Source organism: Rhinopithecus bieti, unplaced genomic scaffold, assembly GCF_001698545.2.
Source record: "Rhinopithecus bieti isolate Rb0 unplaced genomic scaffold, ASM169854v2 scaffold_4666, whole genome shotgun sequence".
Classification (NCBI taxonomy): Eukaryota; Metazoa; Chordata; class Mammalia; order Primates; family Cercopithecidae; genus Rhinopithecus; species Rhinopithecus bieti.
The window spans coordinates 913,175-935,037 of record NW_016804530.1 but is presented as its reverse complement, the minus strand read 5'-3'; the positions used below and the strand labels follow the sequence as shown (position 1 = coordinate 935,037).

The window sequence follows — 21,863 nt, the reverse complement described above, 5'->3', positions numbered from 1 at the left end:
GAAGGAGGAGAATTGTGCCATTTAACATTCAGTACTTGGAGTAAAGGAAAAGCATCATGAAGTGTTAACACTCAAAGGGTCTTGAACTGTCAGGGCTCCAGCCTCCTTATTTTCACAGGTGAGAATCCTGAGGCTCAGCTGTTGAGAGATGTGCTCTCTCACTCCAGTGACATAGTACAGTGGATGCGGCTTTGTAGCCAAGCACACATAGCTTCACATTCCAGCTCCATCAATTATGTATTGGGCAACTTTGCAGAATGATTTGACTTTAACTCTGCTTTTCAGTCTTCTATAAAACAGGGATAATCCTACTACCTTGTAGGGTTGTCAGGATTAGAGATAATATAAATAAGGTACCTCATATAGGACCTGGATTATGGTTGGCATTCAATAAATAGTAGCTGTTAATGGATAGCTAAGCTAGAACTCTGAAGTCTACCATGGCAACTTCTTAAGTGGTCCAAAAATCCAGTTGTGTTCTGTGACAAAACACAGCTTAGGGACCCATACCCAGTCCTCCTATCAGCTGTTCACCTTACAGTTCTTCAGAGACATCTGTGGCAGTTTTGGCCACGTAGCTGGCTGTGCCCTTTAAAGGCATTCCTTGACACAGATGTGTGGACTGGTGATGTTGCTCTCCAGCCAGGTGTTCTTCCCAGCAGGCTGGCCTGGCTGTCTCCTGCATGCCTGCACTTGTTTCTCTCCCTGCTCCCTTTCCTGGACCTGGCCAGAGCTACTTGCAGCAAACAAAAGCAGGATATTGGCAATGGAAAGGAGGGTGTGTTCTGGTGCTCCCATGCCCTGCGGCATACATACCATTGCAAGGGCGTAACAAAGCCCAGGCCTGCATTTGGGTGCAAATATGTCTGCACACAGAAGAAAAAAAGGACCTGGTGGCCATGAGCCATGGAACCCTTGTGCTCCCCCACCTGGGCTACTGGTTGTTGCCACTCCTACCATTTTTGGTTTGGAAACATTTGTTAAGGATTTGCTCTTCCAGGTCCTTTGCTTGGTGTTTTTATCCTCAGGGAACTAACAGTCTAGTGAAGAAGAAAGATGGTTGCCCCGGAACTTCTAAGTCAGAAGACGGGAGGCAAGAAGGAAGCCCCCGCTCCTACTGCCAGCCCTCTGTTGGGCACCCCATAGTTCTTCAGAACCACATTTAATCCTCGCTGCAGGCCAGGCACAGTGGCTCACGCCTGTAATCCCAGCACTTTGGGAGGCCAAGGCGGGCAGATCACTTGAGGTGAGGAGTTCGAGACCAGCCTCTCCAACATGGGGAAACCGTCTCTACTAAAAATAGAAAAATTAGCTGGGTGTGGTGGCCTGCGGCAGTAATCCCAGCTACTCAGGAGGCTGAGGCAGGAAAATCACTTGAACTCGGGAGGCAGAGGTTGCTGTGAGCCGAGATCGAGCCACTGCACTCCAGCCTGGGCGGTAACAGCAAAACTCCATCTCAAAAAAAAAAAAAGAAAAAATCCTCACTGCTACCTTGAAAGTAGGTGATGACATTGCCATTTCACAAATGAGAAGTGAAGGGGCTAGCCCAGGATCACTTAGGTGGTAAATGGTGGTACTAAGAGTAGAACCTCAGATCATCTAGGGAAAAACACAGATATGCATAGAGTTAAGGGGACCCAGGGTATTATGTATCCCCTTGTTTCACAGGTGGGGAAACAACCCAGAGAGGGAAAGGGGCTTGTCCAAGGCTATGTTAGCATCCAAGAACTTGAACCCATATCTCTCTCCTCATTTAGAGCTCATCCCACATGTATCTTACATTGAGAGGAGTGTGAGCCACATACCAAGAACAGTCTTCCCCTCTGCCTGCATCCTCACTGCGCAGTTTTTAGGCACTTCACAGCCATACTCTTCGTGCCATACCCAGCCCTCAAGACCCTGAAGTTCCCCTTCCATAAGACAAGTAGGAAAAGCTATAGGGTAAAAATAGCCATCAGTGTTTGTTGAGCACCCAGAGGGGAATTGGCCACTCCAGAAAGATAAAGGAATTCCCAGGGACTTGCTTCTCTAGACTTCCCTAGCTCAGCTGCTTCAACTCATTCCTGCCCCTCCTCTCTACCTACTGCATTGCTCAGTAGTAGTAGAACTCATTGTGTCCTCTCACTTTGCATTGTTGAGTTTTATTTAGACTTTCTCTTCCTCAACTCTTCATAAGCTCATGAAAAGTGAAGTAGGGTGCCCTGTGTATTTATCTTTTATATCTGCAGTGCTTAGCAAGTTATAATAATGCACTTGCCTGGCAAAAGACTTTCTCTCATACATTAGCTTATTTCCTCTTCACATTGGCTCTTTGTAATAATGGGATGCTATTAGTTGTTTTCAATGAGAGAAAGCTACTAAGAGAAGTTGTCCAACTAGTGACAGGAAGTGGCTGATAATGTGAGCTGCCATTACATTGTCATTATCATCTTTAATAAAAGTTAACACATACTGAGTTTCTACTATATTTGGTCTTTTTTTTTTTTTTTTTTTTTTTTTTTTTTTTTTTTTTTTTTTTTTTTTTTTTTTTTTTTTTTTTTTGAGACGGAGTCTCGCTTTGTAGTCCAGGCTGGAGTGCAGTGGTGCAATCTCGGATCACCACAACCTCTGCCTCCCAGGTTCAAGCAATTCTCCTGCCTCAGCCTTCTGAGTAGCTGGGACTACAGGCGCAAGCCACCATGACTGGCTAATTTTTGTATTTTTTAGTAGAGACAGGATTTCACTATGTTGGCCAGGCTAGTCTCAAAACTCCTGACCTTGTGATCTGCCTGCCTCAGCCTCCCAAAGTGCTGGGATTACAGGTGTGAGCCACCGCACCCAGCCTATATTAGGTCTTTTATATAAGCTATCTCTGTCTGTCTATCTATAATTTTTTTTGAGACGGAGTCTGGCTTTGTCACCCAGGCTGGAGTGCAGTAGCATGATCTCGGCTCACTGCAACCTCCACCTCCTGGGTTCCAGCGATTCTCCTGCCTCAGCCTCCCGAGAAGCTGGGATTACAGGTTCGTGCCACCACGCCCGGCTAATTTTTTGTATTTTTAGTAGAGACCGGGTTTCACCATGTCGGCCAGGCTGGTCTCGAACTCCTGACTTCCAAATGATCCACCTGCCTCGGCCTCCCAAAGTGCTGGGATTACAAGCATGAGCCACTGTGCCCAGCTGCTCTCTATATTTTTAATACATATTATTTCCTATAATTTTCACAGCAGTTCATTTTATAGATGAGGAAACTAGGCCAGAGAAGTAAGTAAAATATCTTGCCCAAGATGATGTAACTAGTAAGTGGCAGGATCAAGATTGAAACCAAGCAATGTTGAAACCTCTTGGAAACAACGATATGGCCACTGTGGAAGGTGGAAGGCCTTGACAACGAGAATAGGGAAAAGAAGGAACTAGAAGGAAAGAAATGGCATGGGCTCAGCAGGCCAAGGAGCTCTTAGCTGTGTGTGTTGGGAAGCTCAGAAGGATGGAGGAGGTTGTGCAGGTAAATCCTGACAACACACCTGACTTTTGAGAGGTGGAACTTCATAACCAGGTGATTAGGGGAGAAGGGAGCTATGGATTTTTTTTTTTTTTTTTAAGAGACGGGGTCTTACTATGTTGCTCAGGCTGGTCTCAAACTCCTGGGCTCAAGTGATCCTCCCATCTCAGCTTCCCAAAGTGCTGGGATTACAGGCATCAGCCACCCCGCCCAGCAAGCTATGGATCTAACATGTACATCTTACACGGTGCTAATAGAATGTTGGGTTTCTTCCTCAATATTTTATTTTGAAAAAATTTTCAAATATGTAGAAAAGTTGAAAATGTAGTTCAAATAACACCTACATACCTTTCACATAGATTCATCATTTATTAATGTTATGCCACTTTGTGTATCTCTCTCCCTCTGTCTATATACTTTCATTTATTTTTGCTGAACTATTTCAGAGTAACTTAAATGCATCTTGACTTTTACCCTTAAATAGTTCAATATGTTTCTCCCAAGAATTCTCCTATATAAGTCAAATATCATCACATCTAAGAAAATTCACAGTAATTTTACAATATAATATTATAGTCCAAATCCAGATTTCCTCAGTTCCAAAAAATGTTCATGGCTGTTGCCTTTTTTAATCTAAATTTGAATCCAAGGTGTAGGCATCGTATTTGGTTGCTGTGTCTCTAGGCTTTTTAAAATCTGTGCCTTTTCTTCTCCCCATGACTTTTTAGAAGAGTCAAGACCAGTTATCTTATAGAATAACCCACATTCTAGATTTGCCTGATTAGTTTTTTTATACTTAACATATTTTTGGCAAGAACATTACATTGTTAACGCTGTTGGTGATGGGTCGGTTTTGAAGAGTGGAGATGATCAAACTGCTTTTGTTCATTGAAATATCTGTCAAGACCAGAGGTCCTTAACTGGTGCCATAAATAGGTTTCAGAGAATCCTTTATATACACACACACACACACCCCCACCTAAATTATATACATATCTTCCTTATATGTGCATTTTTCTAGGGGAGGCTTCTTGGCTTTTATCAAATTCTCAGAGGGCTCCAAGACCCAAAGAGGTTGTGAAACACTAGTCTGTCCACTGAGGCAGGCAACACAGAGCTGGTTTCTGGGGCCTTGTTCACTCTGAACCAGCTTCCCTTGGGGAGATGGCACAAGGCTGTAACTTTCCCCCATCTTGGCTTTGGGTCAAAGAGGACTGTCTATTTTGTTGTCAGACCTAGGAGCCAGGGACAGCCTATGTGGCCTGGTTCCAGGGATCCAGGAGAATTTCAGTTCTTGTCTTGCCTTTCAGGTGTTCAGAATGCCAGGATTCCCTCACCAACTGGTACTACGAGAAGGATGGGAAGCTCTACTGCCCCAAGGACTACTGGGGGAAGTTTGGGGAGTTCTGTCATGGGTGCTCCCTGCTGATGACAGGGCCTTTTATGGTGAGTGAGTCCCTTCATATCTGCCCCTCTTAGTCTTCAGAGTCCATTGACAGTGCTTCCAGTTCCCCGTGGCTGTTCATCTTTTGGTCTTTCCATCAGCCAGGGCATCTCCCTTTATTTATTCATTCATTCAACCAGCAGGTATCAGCTGAGCACCTATTAAGTGAAAGGTAAGATCCTTCCCTCAAAGACTTAATAGTTTAATGTTGGGAGTGGGAGGAGAGGCAGGCAGAGAGGAGACACAATGTAGTTGGATAAGGACCTCAAAGGAGAGTGTTACAGGCTGAAAGGAGGATATATCTAGGTTGTGTTCAGGGAATAAGAAAAGGAGACTCTGGAATGGGCTGGCAGAGAGAGGTGCTACCTCCTATACCCACTCTGGACACAGGACTTTAAGCATAGTCACAGACTTGCCAACCCTATATTGGAGGAACTGTGATCTTTTTTAGTGGGGATGATTACTTCTGGGGGCTTGTTCTCATAACTGAAACGAAAACAGTGTTGTGCAGTCTCAGAAATGACAGGAGGTACCAATCTGACACTTTCTTTGGGCAGAGAGTGAAAGAGTGGATTTTGACTGGGGCCTTGATTGGAGGTCATTCACCTACCCCTGTCCTCACTCCAGCAACAGTGATAACTCACTTCCTTCCTCCTTTTGTGCACCCTTCTCCCCACCTGCTCACAGGTGGCTGGGGAGTTCAAGTACCACCCAGAGTGCTTTGCCTGTATGAGCTGCAAGGTGATCATTGAGGATGGGGATGCATATGCACTGGTGCAGCACGCTACCCTCTACTGGTAAGATGGTGGTCCTTTGTCTATCCTCTCCCATATAAGAGTGGCCTGGGGGAGGGACGGTGGCAGGGTGAGTTGGGCAGAAAGAGTGTTAGTGTAGTCACAGCATTGGATTCCTATCACAGCAATGCTCTTAACCAGCTCTTTAACTTGTAAGCGGAATGATTTACACATATCTCTACCCTTTTTTCTTACCTACCTTGAAAATGTCTTCACTCTGCCCTGCAATCCTCCCAGTGGGAGGCACCTTCAAGGAGGATCCCAGAACATTAAAGTCAAAGACCCCTTAGAGCTCACCCTGTCCAACCACCTTGGTTGACGAAAGAAGTCAGCCTGGGGCTCATGGAATAGAATAGTACAAGGGTAAGATTCTCATTGTGAGTCAAAGGCAGAGTGAAGAGAACCCAGGCCATCTCACCCCAACCCAGGCCAATGTTCTTCCAAATATACCACTTGCTGCAGATCCAGCTCAGCACCCCCAGTCCCAGCCCACCCTGAGAACCCAGGCTCCTCATTCTGAGCAGCCAGCTAGAATCATGACAGAGAGGGTGGTAGTGAGACTATAGGTACTGTTACTTAAAGCCACATGGTGCAGTGGTTGCTGGGGGGCTTCTGCATGGGACTCTAGCATCATACTCCCCCCTGTGCCCTCTCCCCAGTGGGAAGTGCCACAATGAGGTGGTGCTGGCACCCATGTTTGAGAGACTCTCCACAGAGTCTGCTCAGGACCAGCTGCCCTACTCTGTCACGCTCATCTCCATGCCAGCCACCACTGAAGGCAGGCGGGGCTTCTCTGTGTCCGTGGAGAGTGCCTGCTCCAACTACGCCACCACTGTGCAAGTGAAAGAGTAAGTATTTTGAGAACCCTTCAGCAGGGGTTCTTGAGCAGAGTCTGTAAATGGGCCTCAGAGGGCTTAGATCTCCAAAGTCTCATGCAGAACTCCCTTTATTCTCATCTCATATCTTTCTCCTGGACCCCACTATGCTGTAACCACACCTGGGCCTTGGCACTTATTGTTCTCTCTGCCCAGGCTACTTCCTACCAGATACTTAAGGCCAGAATCACTCACCTTTCAGGTGTCAGGTTTCAGATCATGTTTGCTCTTTGAAATTATCTGGCTTGATTATGTGTATTAGTTTATCTTCTTTCCCCTCCACTAGAATGTAAATTCCAGAAGGAACTTGCTGTCTTGTTCAGTGCTGCATGCCCAGGGCTTGGAACAGTACCTGGCATATAGTAGGAGTTGGTTGATTATTTTTTTGTCAGTTGAGAGAATGAACGGAGAAAATGTGGTCCATGGCCCAAAAGAAGTTAAGACCCTATCCTAGATTGAGGCCAGAGACCAGATGGAGAAAGAGTCTGTGTCTATCTAATACCAGTAATGTCGTACCTCTGGCTGCTTACCATGTAAATGTTGATTTTGCATCTACCATGTGTTGGACATTACGCTAGTGCTTACACAGTAGGTGAAGGATACTAGAGTTTGGGAAGTCAGGAGGAGCTAAGGTCTGTTCTACAACCTCATTAGATGAAGAGGAGAGGGAATTGTGTTCAAGGCAGAGGGAGAAACATTCTCCAAAAGTGGGAGTCTTAATCATGTCTGATGTAGGTTGAATGTGGCCAAAAAAGGGGCTGTTAAGCATATAGAGGGCCTGGATTATGAAGATCCAGCAGATCCATTGAGAGTTTAAGCAGCAAGCTGTTGTGACCAAGTTAACATTTTAGAAGGATCACTGGTATGGAGGTTGGATTGGAGAGGGGAAAGCCTAGAGGTATAGAGACCAGTTAGGAAGCTGTTGTAGGCTGGGTGCGGTGGCTCATGCCTGTAATCTCAGCACTTTGGGAGGCTGAGGTGGGAGGATTGCTTGAGGCCAGGAGTTCAAGACCAACCTGGCCAACATAGCAAGACCCCATCTCTATTTTTTAAAATTAAAAGTCCAGATATAGTAGCTTACTCCTGTAATCCCAGCACTTTGGGAGGCCAAGGTGGGCAGATTACTTGAGGTCAAGAGTTTGAGATTAGCCTGACCAACATGGTGAAACCCCATCTCTACAAAAAGTACAAAAAATTAGCTGGGCATGGTGGCACACGCCTGTAATCCCAGTTACTCAAGAGGCTGAGGCATGAGAATTGCTTGAGCCTGGGAGGCAGAGGTTGCAGTGAGCCCAGATCATGCCATTGCACTCCAGCCTGGATGACAGAGTAAGACACCATCTCAAAAAAAAAAAATAAAAACAAAGTTTAAAAAAAAAAATAAGCTATTACAGTGATCCAGGTAAGAGATATGAATAACTACAATGATGGAAAGAAGGCAGAGTTCTTAGAGATGGGAGTAGGAGAGGGATGAGGGAACTCCAAATGGGGAAGATGATGTCCAAGTTTCTGGCTTAGGCCACAGGGTGAGTGGCAATTCCCTTCACTGAGATGGGGCATCCTAGAAAAGGTGTTGCCTTTCCGTGTGTATATCCTGGGCCCTTTAGGGGCCACTGGTGGCCTGGGACCTTCCTTGCACAGGCAGAATTGGTCAAGCAGGTTTTTAGGACATCTTTACCCTGCCTCAACTCTTTGTCTGGCCCAGGGTCAACCGGATGCACATCAGTCCCAACAATCGCAATGCCATCCACCCTGGGGACCGCATCCTGGAGATCAATGGGACCCCGGTCCGCACACTTCGAGTGGAGGAGGTAGAGTGTGTGTCGAATCTGTCTTGTGAGGGTGGGACATGGAATAGATCCTCTGGGAAATCAGGCTATAGCCTTTACCTTTTCCTACCCCCAGCCCATCTCTTTGTCTTAGCATTGAGCCTGTGACCACTGGTGACCTATTACAGCTTAACAGGTTCCCAGGGTAGCAGGGATGGTTGACAGATGGGAGAGCTGACAGAATGCCAGGCAGAGGGCACTGTGAGGCCACTGACAGCTAGAGGCCACCAATAGCCAAGTTGAGCACTGGCCACACTGTGCCTGAGTCATCTGGGTTGGCCATGGGTGGCCTGGGGTGGGGCAGCCTGTGGGAGCTTTATACTGCTCTTGGCCACAGGTGGAGGATGCAATTAGCCAGACGAGCCAGACACTTCAGCTGTTGATTGAACATGACCCCGTCTCCCAACGCCTGGACCAGCTGCGGCTGGAGGCCCGGCTCACTCCTCACATGCAGAATGCCGGACACCCCCACACCCTCAGCACCCTGGACACCAAGGAGAATCTGGAGGGGACACTGAGGAGACGTTCCCTGAGGTGCCACCTCCCACCCTGGCTCTGTCCTGTCCCATGTCTGTCTCTCAGATGAAGCTGAGCTGGCTTTCAGAAGCCTGAAGAGTTAGGAGAGGAACCAGCTGGCCAGGGACAGACTATGAGGATTGTGCTGACCCAGCTGCCCCTGTGGGGATCACAGTTTATAGCCAGAGCCTTTGCGGACCCAGCTGTCTGCCAGGTTTCCTTAGAAACCGGAGGGTCAGGCTCTATACACTGAACTCCTAAGCTGGACAGGAGGTGGTGATGCTGTACCCTGAAGGGCAGCATGACCTGTGGAGAAAGCACGGAGCTCAGAGCCTGGAGTAGGGGCACAGATAGGATTGAATAAATTGTGTAGAAAGACTTTGAAAACAATAAAGTAAAAGATGAATGAAAGTTTTTTAGACTTGAGGGACCAACAACCCCCAAACCCCAGATTCTGCCAGGTCCATGGAGAAGGAGCAGTTACCTTGAGTGTAAGCCCCAAGTAGGGAGACTTACAGAAAAGAAGTCAAGAGCACTGGCTCCCAGGCAGAAATACTGATACCCTACTGGGGTTTCAGGCTGAGCTCCTCCCTTCACAAATCACTTCATTTCTCTGAGCCTGTTTCTGCATCTGTGACATAAGATGGTAAGATAAAGGTGGCTGTCTCACCAATTATGTAAGGATTAAATGTGGAAAAGGACATAAAGTTGTATGGTGCTGTCATAGGGACAGCGTTCAGTAAATGTGACGCATTCTTAGTATCACTAAGAATCAGGTTCTTGGCCAGGCATGGTGGCTCATGCCTGTAATCCCAACACTCTGGGAGGCCTAGGTAGGAGGATCGCTTGAGCACAGGAGTTTGAGACCAGCCTGGGCAACATAGTGAGACACTGTCTCTACCAAAAAAAAATTGTTTTTAATTAGATGGGCAGGGCACTGTGGCTCACACCTGTAATCCCAGCACTTTGGGAGACCAAGGCCAGAGGATTGCTTGAGGCCAGGAGTTCAAGAGCAGCCTGGGCAACATTCCTGTCTCTACAAAGAATAAAAAAGTTAACTGGGCATGTTGGCGCATGCCTGTAATCCCAGCTATTCGAGAGGCTTAAGAGGAGGATTGCCTGAGCCCAGGAGTTCAAGGCTGCAGTGAGCCTTGATCACACCACTGTACTATAGCTTGGGCAACAGAGTGAGACCTTGTCCCCCCCGAAAAAAGGTAGTTTTTTTTGTTTTTGTTTTTGTTTTTTAATCCACTCTCCTCACCAAAGTTAGGGCCCTCTCAGCTGGCATGTGTTGGAAACAGTGCCCTCCCCTCAAATTGCTCCCCTCACTCCCACTGCCTCTTGGCCTTGATCAGTATGATGAAATTGGTGGGAGGCAGGGCAACATAGGGCAGAGAAGAGCTAGAAATTCATGACCTGGAAAAGGGAAGATTTGGGAGTGGCCAGATACTTGTAGAGCCACCATGCAGAGGAGGAGGGCAGCTAACCTTGTGTGCTGTGGTGGGCATGGTCAGCAGAAGGCAGAGCAAAAGAACAAGGGTAAGAAAACCTGTAGGGCAGGACAAGCCAAGAGCCATCCAGCGTCAGTCCTCTCTGGGTAGCCCAAGTAAAGCAGGAGCATACCCCGGAGAGAAAGTTCACAGGGCTGTTCACCTGCAGTGCTGTGGACTTCAACCTTCTTGTCCCTCCTTCAGTAAGTGAAACTATAGTCATTGACCATGACTATTATCTACCACTTTTGAAAATGTAAACATAGTGACTTTATTGTTATAAAAATCATACATGCTTGTCATCTTAAAATTCAGGAAACATGGACAGGTACAAAGATGTGCAAAATATCATCCAAAATCCCATTTGCTGGCCAGGCATGGTGGCTCATGCCTGTAATCCCAGCACTTTGGGAGGCCGAGGCGGGTGGATCACAAGGTCAGGAGTTTGAGACTAGTCTGGCCAATATGGTGAAACCCCATCTCTACTAAAAATACAAAAATTAGGGCCAGGTGCTGTGGCTTACGCCTGTAATCCCAGCACTTAGGGAGGCCAAGACAGTTGGATTGTGAGGTCAGGAGTTCAAGACCAACCTGGCCAACATGGTGAAACCCCATCTCTATTAAAAAAAATACAAAAAGTATTCGGGCGTGGTGGCACGTGCCTGTAATCCCAGCTACCTGGGAGGCTGAGGCAGGAGAATCGCTTGAACCCAGGAGGCAGAGGTTGCAGTGAGTGGAGATCCCACCATTGCACTTCAGCCTGGGCGACAGACCGAGACTCCGTCAAAAAAAAAAATTAGCCAGGCATGGTGGTGTGCACCTGTAGTCTCAGCTACTTGGGAGGCTGAGGCAGGAGAATTGCTTGAATCTGGGAGATGGAGGTTGCAGTGAGCCGAGATTGTGCCATTGCACTCCAGCCTGGGAGACAGAGCAAGACTCTGTCTCAAAAATAATAACAACTAGCCGAGCCTGGTGGCACATCCCTGTAGTCCCAGTTACTCAGGAGGCTGGGGCACAAGACTCATGTGAACCAGGGAGACAGAGGTTGCAGTAAGCCAAGATCACACCACTGCACTCCAGCCTGGTTGACAGAGTGAGACTCTGTCTCAAAAAAAAAAAAAATCCCATTTGCTCATTTTTTGGATACTAGTATAACTATCACTCTAAACCAGTTAGTACCTTAAATCAAGCAAATATGGGAGATGGTGAATTACCATCTACAGTCTTGTCATATATGTCATATACTGAGCATTATAAGCTAGTAGAATCTAGTTAATTGTTCTATGTGTGATGTACGCAGAGTTCCCATTTTGAATGTGTTTTTACTATGCTTAAATAAATGACTGATGTCAGCAACCCCAAAATGATACATCTGATGTAAGAGCCCCTGTTCCCCGATAATAACATCTAAACTATAGACATTGGAATGAACAGGTGCCCCTAAGGTTCCTTCCTCCAGGGTTTCTTGGCCAGTCTCTGAGGACTACGCATCCCTACCCCCATCTTTCCTCATCTTCAGGCGCAGTAACAGCATCTCCAGGTCCCCTGGCCCCAGCTCCCCAAAGGAGCCCCTGCTGTTCAGCCGTGACATCAGCCGCTCAGAATCCCTTCGTTGTTCCAGCAGCTATTCACAGCAGATCTTCCGGCCCTGTGACCTAATCCACGGGGAGGTCCTGGGGAAGGGCTTCTTTGGGCAGGCTATCAAGGTGAGCGCAGGTAGCAAATACTTTGCTCTTCTGCCCCCAGTCCCTCTCTCAATGTCTTTCGGGGATTTCTCATCACTTGGCCCCACCCCACACCCCCTGCAGGACGCCAGGCCTCCTTCCTGGCTTTGGGTGATGGTGTGAGAGGCTTCACCCCTACCCAGGCCACCAAAGGTCAGTGTTACTGTTACAGTGAGCTTGTGGACCTAGAGATCCAGGTTGGGTTGAGCTGTGCCCGTGGCCCTCCTGCCTCCAGTCAGTGGGTGTTTGTTAGGTGCCCACAGACCTCAGTACCGGGCATGCCACAAGGAGCACACAGGGGAATGGCTCCTGCCTCCCTGGTGAACAGTCTCAGGGACTAACCTCTCTCTTTCTCTCCTCCTCCTCCTCTGCTGAGAACTGGGAGGGGGGGTCAGGTAAGCCATGTGTCTAAGCTTGCAAGGGCAGCAGGGCTGGAGAGCTCACCCCTGACCCACCCAGCTCCCTGGTGCATGTCTTTGGCACTGACCTTCCTGCCCCCAGACTTCTGTTCGCTCAAGAGACTCACTCCTATGCCAAATGACCAGAGCCCCTGCTTGGCTTGGCAGCGTCCCCTCCTGCCTCCTTCCCCACTTCCCTTTTCTGGGTTCTTGCCTCTCCTCCGTGCATGCCCACCTCTCCAGAAAAGAGGGTATGCTTCCATCTGAGTCCCACGTTGCTCCACGCTGCATCTCCCACACATGAACTCTGTCAGTCTGACCCAGCTCAGTGTGCCCTCCAAGGGATGGGATGGTCAGCTGCATAGATTTTCTCAAACAGTTCTCCAGAACTTCTGGTCTCAGCACCGTTAACAGTCACCCTCCCTGTAGGTGACACACAAAGCCACGGGCAAAGTGATGGTCATGAAAGAGTTAATTCGATGTGATGAGGAGACCCAGAAAACTTTTCTGACTGAGGTAAGAAGATGGAGGGGGCCCGGGAGGTTGGTGTCACCACTGGAAGAGAGAAGACCTTACAAATAATGGCTTCAAGAGGAAATACAGTTTGGAATCACTGTCTTAAAAACTAAGCAGAAAAAAGCCCTAGAGGAATATCCCACTCCCTCTAAATTACAGCATAATTATTTGTTCAGTGAACACTTACTAAAAGCAACACAAAGAGGATACAAGGGATGCAGTAACAAAAGATAACACGGTTCAGAGAAGCTCTCAGGTTATGAGGATGATGGACATGAAAACACACCAGTTTAGTACAACTCGATGTTATAATCCTTACCTGAATACACTGCTAAGGGCACCTGGAGGGGGAGCTCCCTGAGCACTCACACTCCTTGGGCATTTACAGTTTTCACCACCCCTCCCAAGTTACTTCATGGAGCAACGTCAGTTGGGGACACCTGTGGTCCCGGTACTGCCCTCCAAGTTACTTGGCCACTCCCACCCCAGTTCCCCCATTGCAGTTCCTAGAAAGGCAGGATCCCAAGGGTAAGATCTGTGAAGCCATCTCCATCTATATGGTGGTGGTCTTCTCTCATCCTGATCTTAGTGCCCTGTCATATCACAAGAGAGGCGGTAGGAGATACAGGTGATAACACTTGTCAAGCTGATTCCCTGGAGGGAAGGGGTAAGGAAGACATAGAAGTTAACAGCCAGCTTTCCTTGGCTTCCCCCAACCCCCAGGTGAAAGTGATGCGCAGCCTGGACCACCCCAACGTGCTCAAGTTCATTGGTGTGCTGTACAAGGATAAGAAGCTGAACCTGCTGACAGAGTACATTGAGGGGGGCACACTGAAGGACTTCCTGCGCAATATGGTGAGTACACCACCCCATAGTCTCCAGGAGCCTTGGTGTGTTGTCAGACACCTATGCTATCACTATCCTGGGAGCTTAAAGGCCAGAGGGGCCCTGCTGTGCCCCAAAGGACCATGCTGGGTGGGACTGAGCATAGACAAGGAGGCTTCACTAGGAGACCAGATTGACCCATCGGGCCTGGACCACGAGTGGGATAGGGCTCAACAACCTCTGACAATCATTTCCCCCATTCTGCAGGATCCGTTCCCCTGGCAGCAGAAGGTCAGGTTTGCCAAAGGAATTGCCTCCGGAATGGTGAGTCCCACCAACAAACCTGCCAGCAAGGTGAGAGTAGAGAGAGATGTGAGAATTGTGGGGTTCACTGGAAGGTAGAGACCCCTTCCTGTGCCACTTGTGTGGGCTGGATCAGCAGCTATTCATTGAGTTTGTCTCTGCCACTGAAACTGGCCCCAGCTAACTGTTCTCAGCTCACAGCCCTATTCTCAAAGAATTACACATCTCTAAGGGCAAACAGGGCACAGACAAGGCAAACTAGAGAGGCAACTGTAGCCTGAGATGGCCCGGGCTTGCCGTCACGGGTGTTCAGGTGCTGAGGGCCCCTTGGACCAAGTAGAGCACCTCGCTGCCTAGGAAATCAATGAAGGGGAAATGAGTTCTAGCGGAGCCCTGAAAGATCAGAATTGGATAAAGTTCTATTGGCAGAGAGGCTCCAAGATTGAAGTGACAGGAGCAAAGACCTGGGAGGAAAGAGGAGAAAATCATCTATTTTACCTGGAAACAAATGATTCCAAGCATAGAAATATAACAGCTGACAAGTACTGAGTGCCCTCTATATACTAGGCACTGAGCTGAGGGATTAACGTGCATGCACATGTTTATTCCTCATAACAACCTTGGTTTCCAGATAAGCTGGACTGGAAAGGGACAGAGCTGGGATCCTGGGCTCATCAGTCTGGTTGCCAAACCTGAGACTTTAGCCACTGCCCTTCACATGGGGGTCCACAAAGACAGTAGTCTGGAACAGTTTGGGGGTACATTAGGGTTGCTGTGTTTTAAGCTAAGGAGTTCTGGACTATATTTAGGAGACAGATGTAAAAGAGTTTTTTGGTTGACTGGCTTTTTGGGTTTTTTGGGGGGTTTTGTTTTGTTTTGTTTTTTCCTGTTTCTGGGGCTTGAATCAGGAAGGGTGTTTTTTTGTTGTTGTTTTGAGACAGGATCTTGCTCTGTTGCCCAGGTTGGAGTGCAGTGGCATGATCATGGCTCACTACAACCTCGACCTCCTGGGCTCAAGCAATCCTCCTGCCTTAGCCTCCCAAGTAGCTGGGACTAGAGGTGTGTACCACCACACCTAATTTTTTGATTTTTTTTTTTTTTTTTTTTTTTTTTTTTTTTGTAGAGATAGGTTCTCACTTTGTCGCCCAGGCTAATCTCAAACTCCTGGGCTCAAGCATTCCTTCTGCCTCAGCCTCCCAAAGTGTTGAGATTACAGTTGTGAGCCACCGTGCCTAGCAGGAAAAGATTTTTAAGCAAGAAAGCTTAAGAGTTGTAGTTTTTCCAAAATGAGTCTGGGCAGGCACAGTGGCTCATGCCTATAATCCCAGCACTTTTTTGGGAGGCCAAGGTGAGTGGATCACTTGAGGTCAGGAGTTTGAGACCAGCCTGGCCAATATGATGAAACCCTGTTTCTACTAAAGAAGAAAATATAAAAATTAGCTGGGCGTGGTGGTGCACGCCTATAGTCCCAGCTACTCAGGAGGCCAAGGCAGGAGAATAGCTTGAACCTGGGAGGCGGAAGTTGCAGTGAGCCAAGATCACACCACTGCATTCCAGCCTGGGTGACAGAGCGAGACTTCATCTCCAAAAGAAAAAAAAAAGAGTCTGATGTGGTTAGTAGGTTGAGGTGGAATGCGGAGGGTCCAGGGAATGGAGACCTGCAAAGGGGGCTAATGACACATTTCAGATTTCTGAATTAAGGTAGTGGCTGTGGGGACAGGAGCCTGGGAGGCAGGGTGGAGTCAGAATGGAGAGACTAGTTGGCAGTGAGGGAACAGGAGGAGGAGGAGGAGTTAAGAGTGGCTTGAGGTGTCACTTATCAGACGTTTTGGGGGATGGGGGATGGCACTGATGGTTGAGGAACCGGTTTGGGAAGAGCTACATTGATGCTTGCTGTTCTGTGCTAGCAGAACCCATCAGCATCTTCTGGGCAGGAAACTGGCTCCATGAGACTAGAGCTTAGGGAGAGGCTGCTAGTCACCTAATCTGCAGAGAAGGGGCAGCTGGAGCTGTGGGACAGAAGAGGCATCCATGTGGCTGGTGGGGGTGTCTCAGCTTGTGAAGAGGAGATGGCTTTGAGCAGGGCTGACATTGAAAAGGCTGGAAGAAAAAAACAGACACACAAGAGTCTCAGGAGCAGGTAGCATAAGAAAGGTGTAGACAGTCTTTGAGGAGCACTTCCTCAGGCAGGCAAGCAGGCAGGTCATGAGCTATAGTGATTCAGGAAGAGCTCCCTGGATGTGTGAGCAGCTCCAGGAGCCTAAGGGATGAAGGCAGTATTGCATGGGGCTGGAGAGCAGGGAGTGGCTCCTATTTGCAAGGGAAGGGAAGGAGAAAGGAAGTTGCTCCTGAGAGTGACAAGAACCAGTGGTGGAGGCCTGGAGAGGGGACATAACAAACAAATTTGTTTACAAACATTTTAGTAGGAAGGGGGAGAGCTTAAAGTTTAGACAGTTGGGGAAGGTGGAGTCTTAGGGGAAGTCAGTGTCTGAAAGACAGAGCTAGCTAGAGCAAGAAGTCACTTCTCTGTTGCAGGCAGGAAGGATTCAAAGTGGCTCAAGCCAGAGATCGGGAGAGTGGGGAGGAGGGAGCAGCCTGGATCTGGGTAAAGTGGGTAGCGGTGGAGGGACTGCTGCAACGTCAAGGGTTCTGTGAAGTTGGGGACAAGGACAGAGCAGTGAGGGCTTTGGCCAGTCACTGTGTTAGTGATTGGTGAACCAAAGGATGGGCAGGAGATGGCAGCAGAGAAGCAGAGGAAGCCCAGGCTTCCTGTTAGTGTTGGAACAAGGGAGTAGCCACAGGAGGCCCTGGCCCTGTTGTCCAGGTTGGGTTCTGAAGCTGGGTGGGCGTAGCCTGGTAGGAGAGCATCTGTGGCCCCCAGTTCCAGAATCAGGGTCTAGTTGATTTGCCAGTCCTTTAGCCTCAGCTCATGCTTCTGTTCCAGGCCTATTTGCACTCTATGTGTATCATCCACCGGGATCTGAACTCTCACAACTGCCTCATCAAGTTGGTATGTCCCACTGCTCTGGGTCTGGCCTCCAGGGTCCTATCCTTCCTGGCTTCCTTGTCACAAAGGAGGCTGACTTGTCCCCTCTGGCTAGAGGGCAGAGGTGTTGCGTAGGAGCTCCTATCCTGCTTCTTCCAATGCCCTTCTCTGTCTTCTGGGAGCTCCCAGACACACACAGACATAATTTCACCTTCTCTCATTAGCAACCTTTGAAATCATTCAGAAATTTGTTGACTATATGTAGAGTCCTGTCGTTTTACCTGCTTTTGCCCCATAATAGTCTTGTAAAGCAGATTATTGCTGACCCCATTTTACAGTGATGGCACTTGAAGCCTCAGCCTGAGGCCACCGAGCTAGTAGATTTTCAGGGACCAGTTTGAGACCAGCATTCCTCCCACTGTCCCTCAGCTGTGGTGGTTACAGTGTTGTTTGTCTTATTGACTTGCTGTCTGACTTCCTGGGTGTCTACCAGCTGACCCTGGCTCTGCCCTCTAGACCCACACCACGCAATCTTCATTCCTTTCCTACATGACTGCCCTGTAGCCATTCAAAGAGCTTGTCTCCCCCAAGTCTCCCCACCTACTGCCTCCTCCTTGCCTTTTTCTGTCTTATCCTGGTTCTAGCCACTGCCTGAAATCTTTTAGGAATAAGGCTGGACGGGAAAAACAAAAGCAACCCCCTGTCCCACCTCTGAGTTCCACTCTCCAAGTCCCTGAACCTCACCTCCAGGGCTCTAGTGGCTCTGCCATGAACCCCACTGTGGGCTAGGAATCTGCTGTGCTCAGATACCAGACCCTCAGAAACAAATACATTTTCTGTTTTGTTTTGTTTTGTTTTGTTTTTTAGATGGAGTCTCATTCTGTTTCCCAGGCTGGAGTTCAGTAGCACGATCTTGGCTTACTATAACCTCCACCTCCTGGGTTCTAGTGATTCTTCTGCTTCAGCCTCCCAAGCAGCTAGGACTACAGGCGTGTGCCACCATGCCCAGCTAATTTTTTTTTTTTTTTTTTTTTTTTTGTATTTTTACTAGAGACGGGGTTTCACCAGTTGGCCAGGCTGGTCTTGAACAACTGACCTCAGGTGATTCACCCGCCTTGGCCTCCCAAAGTTCTGGGATTACAGGCGTAAGCTACCGTACCCGGCCTGGGTGTATCTATTTGATAGAGCTTTCTGCTCTGATTCTCCCTTGCTGTACACCTTTTCTCCCCTTCTCAGTGGCTTCTCTTGCCTATACCTCCTCCCCAGGGCCAGGTTTGAGAACATCCCCACGAAGTCCTCACCTTGCTTTTATCCTACCAGGACAAGACTGTGGTGGTGGCAGACTTTGGGCTGTCACGGCTCATAGTGGAAGAGAGGAAAAGGCCCCCCATGGAGAAGGCCACCACCAAGAAACGCACCTTGCGCAAGAACGACCGCAAGAAGCGCTACACGGTGGTGGGAAACCCCTACTGGATGGCCCCTGAGATGCTGAATGGTGAGTCCTGAAGCCCTGGAGGGGACACCTGCAGAGGGAGGACAGATGCTGCCCTTGCATCAGAGCCCTAGGAACTCCAGGGGAGGCCTGTGAAGTGTAGGACCAGATACCCAGAGCTGAGGATATTTTCCCCTTGCCAGGAGGGGCCTCACGAATTAGCTCCCTGAGCTTAGGGGGCTGGGAACTGATCAGTGTCCCATCCTCGGGGATAAGGTGAGGTCTGACTGTGGCATTTGTGCCTCAGGGATTGCTGAGAGCTCAGGCTGTTGTCCCAGCTTTAGCCTTCTCTCTCCGTGGTGAAAACTGAAGTGTGGTGCCCTCTGGTGGATAATGCTCAAACCAACCAGAGATGCTGGTTAGCATTCTTGAAATCAGGGTTGTGAGACCTCAGAAATGGTCTGAATCCAATCCATTTTGGAGTCTGAGACCCAGAGAAATTCAGTGAATTGTCTAGGAGCACACAGCTGGCTAATGGCAGAGCCTGGATGAATCCTAGTCTGGTTCTTTTCCACTTTAACATGCAGTTTCATCCTAGGCAGTGTTATGTTATAAGGGCTTTCCAAGGCAGGTCACCTAGGGCTGAGGAAGGACTATTTTCAGATGGTGTCTGTGCAGGACAGCCTGTGGGGCGTCCCTGCAGAACCTATTGTAGCCCTGGTTCTTAGCTGTGGCTTAGATTGACCCTAGACCCAGTGCAGAGCAGGTAAGGGATGTAAACTTAACAGCGTGCTCTCCTGTGTTCCCCAAGGAAAGAGCTATGATGAGACGGTGGATATCTTCTCCTTTGGGATCGTTCTCTGTGAGGTGAGCTCTGGCACCAAGGCCATGCCTGAGGCAGGCAGCAGGCGTAGCAGCTCTGCCTTCCCTCAGAACTGGGGCTTCTCCTCCTAGGGATGACTAGCTTAACTAAAATCTACATGGGTGTAGGGTTTTATGGTTTATAACGCATCTGCACATCTTTGCCACATTCGTGTTTCATTGGTCCTAAGAGGAGGATTGGCAGGGTTTTTTTGTTTTAGATGGAGTCTCGCTTTGTTGCCCAGGCTGGAGTGCAGTGGCACAATCTGGGCTCACTACAAACTCCGCCTTCTGGGTTCAAGTGATTCTCCTGCCTCAGCCTCCCAAGTAGCTGGGACTACAGGCACACACCACCATGCCTGGCTAATTTTTGTATTTTTAGTAGAGACAGGGTTTCACCATGTTGGCCAGGCTGGTCTTAACTCTGGACCTCAGGTGATCCACCCGCCTCGGCCTCTCAAAGGGCTGGAATTATAGGCGTGAGCTACTGCGCCCGGCCAGGTTTTTTTTGTTTTGTTTTGTTTTGTTTTGTTTTAGTTGAGGAAACTGAGGCTCAGAAGAGGGCAGTGGCTTACACATGGTCAATAAGGGGTAGGGTGAGACTCAGAATTCCAGAAGGAAGGGCAAGAGACTGTTCATGTGGCTGTCTAGCTAGCTCTTGGGCCAAATATAGCCCTTCTCAGTTCCCTTCAAGTAGAAGTAGCCACTCTAGGCAATGCCAGCCCTGTGCTAGGTACCACGTGGACAGAGTGAGGAATCGTGGGAAGATCCTACCTTTAGGAGTTTAGTCAGGTGACAGCTTATCTCAGCATATCTCAAAGACTCACACACACATTCAAAGCCTTACTGTAATTCCTAGAAAGTTGTGATGGGTAGAGGAGAAGAGAGACAAGGAATGGTTAGGATAATGAAGGAAAATTTCTTTGTTTTTTGTTTTTGAGACGGAGTCTCACTCTGTCACCCAGACTGGAGTGCAGAGGTGCGATCTTGGCTCACTACAACCTCCGCCTCCCAGGTTCAAGTGATTCTCCTGCCTCAGCCTCCCAAGTAGCTGGGACTACAGGTGCGTGCCACCATGCCCGGCTAATTTTTGTATTTTTAGTAGAGACAGGGTTTCGCCATGTTGGCCAGGCTGGTCTCAAACGCCTGACCTTAGGTGATCCACCCATCTCAGCCTCCCAAAGTGCTGGGATTACAAGCGTGAGCCACTGCACCTGGCCATGAAGGAAGATTTTTTTTTTTTAATTGTTTTCTTTAATATTAATTGAACACCTGTGTACAGAGCACTAGGCTAGTGCTAAAGGGTTTCAGACATGAATCAGATCCAGCACCTCACAGAGCCTTCACTCTGGCAGACATACAGCCACAAGGAGACACAGACAAGGCAGCGTGGGATGAGTGGAAGTTGCTAGCTTCCAGATGCCGATTTGGAACACTTGGCTTCTGCAGTGAAGCCCCTTCTCAGTCCTCTTCAGTAACCCAACTCTCAGTGGATCCAGGTCTGGATTATAAGATTTGGAGAGATGACTGGGGATTGAGGAGAGCTCTCTAACCTGTTTTACCACCTCCTCTTCTGCCCATCCTTCCTGTCCACGTCCCAGCATCCCTTTCCCTTGCCATGTATCTGTGGCCTCTGTAGTCCTTCGTAAACAGCTGTCTTCTTACCCTACAGATCATTGGGCAGGTGTATGCAGATCCTGACTGCCTTCCCCGAACACTGGACTTTGGCCTCAACGTGAAGCTTTTCTGGGAGAAGTTTGTTCCCACAGATTGTCCCCCAGCCTTCTTCCCGCTGGCCGCCATCTGCTGCAGACTGGAGCCTGAGAACAGGTTGGTATCCTGCCTCTTTCTCCCAGATCGCAGGGTCCTGGGATGTTTGCCTAAGTCTAAGACCACCCCTGAGCCCTTCGTAAGCACAGGGGTGAGAGAAGCCTTCAGGTCAAGAATGTGGCTGTCAACCCGTGAGCCATCTGACAACTCATATGTACAGGATGGAGAAGAGAGTGGTAAAGTCATAGCAGCAAGTAAGCTGGATAGGACACAGACACACAGCCATTAAAAGAAAGTTTATGGTTGGGTGTGGTGGCTCACGCCTATAATCCCAGCACTTTGGGAGGCTGAGGCGGGCAGATCATGAGGTCAGGAGATCGAGACCATCCTGGCTAACATGGTGAAACCCCGTCTCTACTAAAAATACAAGAAAAAAAAAATTAGCCAGGCGTGGTGGCGGGTGCCTGTAGTCCCAGCTACTCAGGAGGCTGAGGCAGGAGAATGGCATGAACCCGGGAGGTGGAGGTTGCAGTGAGCCAAGATCGTGCCACTGCACTCCAGCCTGGGCGACAGAGCTAGACTCTGTCTTTAAAAAAAAAAAAAAAAAAAAAAAAAAAAA

At 48.6% G+C, this 21,863-nt stretch overlaps 1 protein-coding gene across 3 annotated transcripts in view; it reads left to right on the top strand.

Annotated features, from left to right (window-relative positions):
* Nucleotides 1-21,863, top strand: part of LIMK2 (LIM domain kinase 2) — a 71,136-nt gene that overhangs the window by 45,082 nt on the left and 4,191 nt on the right. For 2 of the 3 annotated variants that reach the window (XM_017869000.1, XM_017869001.1), the window contains 13 exons: nucleotides 4,792-4,927; nucleotides 5,613-5,722; nucleotides 6,379-6,567; nucleotides 8,300-8,405; nucleotides 8,761-8,957; nucleotides 11,949-12,135; nucleotides 12,981-13,067; nucleotides 13,791-13,922; nucleotides 14,160-14,216; nucleotides 17,140-17,205; nucleotides 18,502-18,676; nucleotides 19,425-19,480; nucleotides 21,147-21,304. In XM_017869000.1, coding sequence (XP_017724489.1) covers nucleotides 4,792-4,927; nucleotides 5,613-5,722; nucleotides 6,379-6,567; nucleotides 8,300-8,405; nucleotides 8,761-8,957; nucleotides 11,949-12,135; nucleotides 12,981-13,067; nucleotides 13,791-13,922; nucleotides 14,160-14,216; nucleotides 17,140-17,205; nucleotides 18,502-18,676; nucleotides 19,425-19,480; nucleotides 21,147-21,304 — 1,656 coding nt within the window. The remainder of the gene's footprint in view (nucleotides 1-4,791; nucleotides 4,928-5,612; nucleotides 5,723-6,378; nucleotides 6,568-8,299; nucleotides 8,406-8,760; nucleotides 8,958-11,948; nucleotides 12,136-12,980; nucleotides 13,068-13,790; nucleotides 13,923-14,159; nucleotides 14,217-17,139; nucleotides 17,206-18,501; nucleotides 18,677-19,424; nucleotides 19,481-21,146; nucleotides 21,305-21,863) is intronic. The other variant, XR_001884861.1, reaches the window with a different exon arrangement.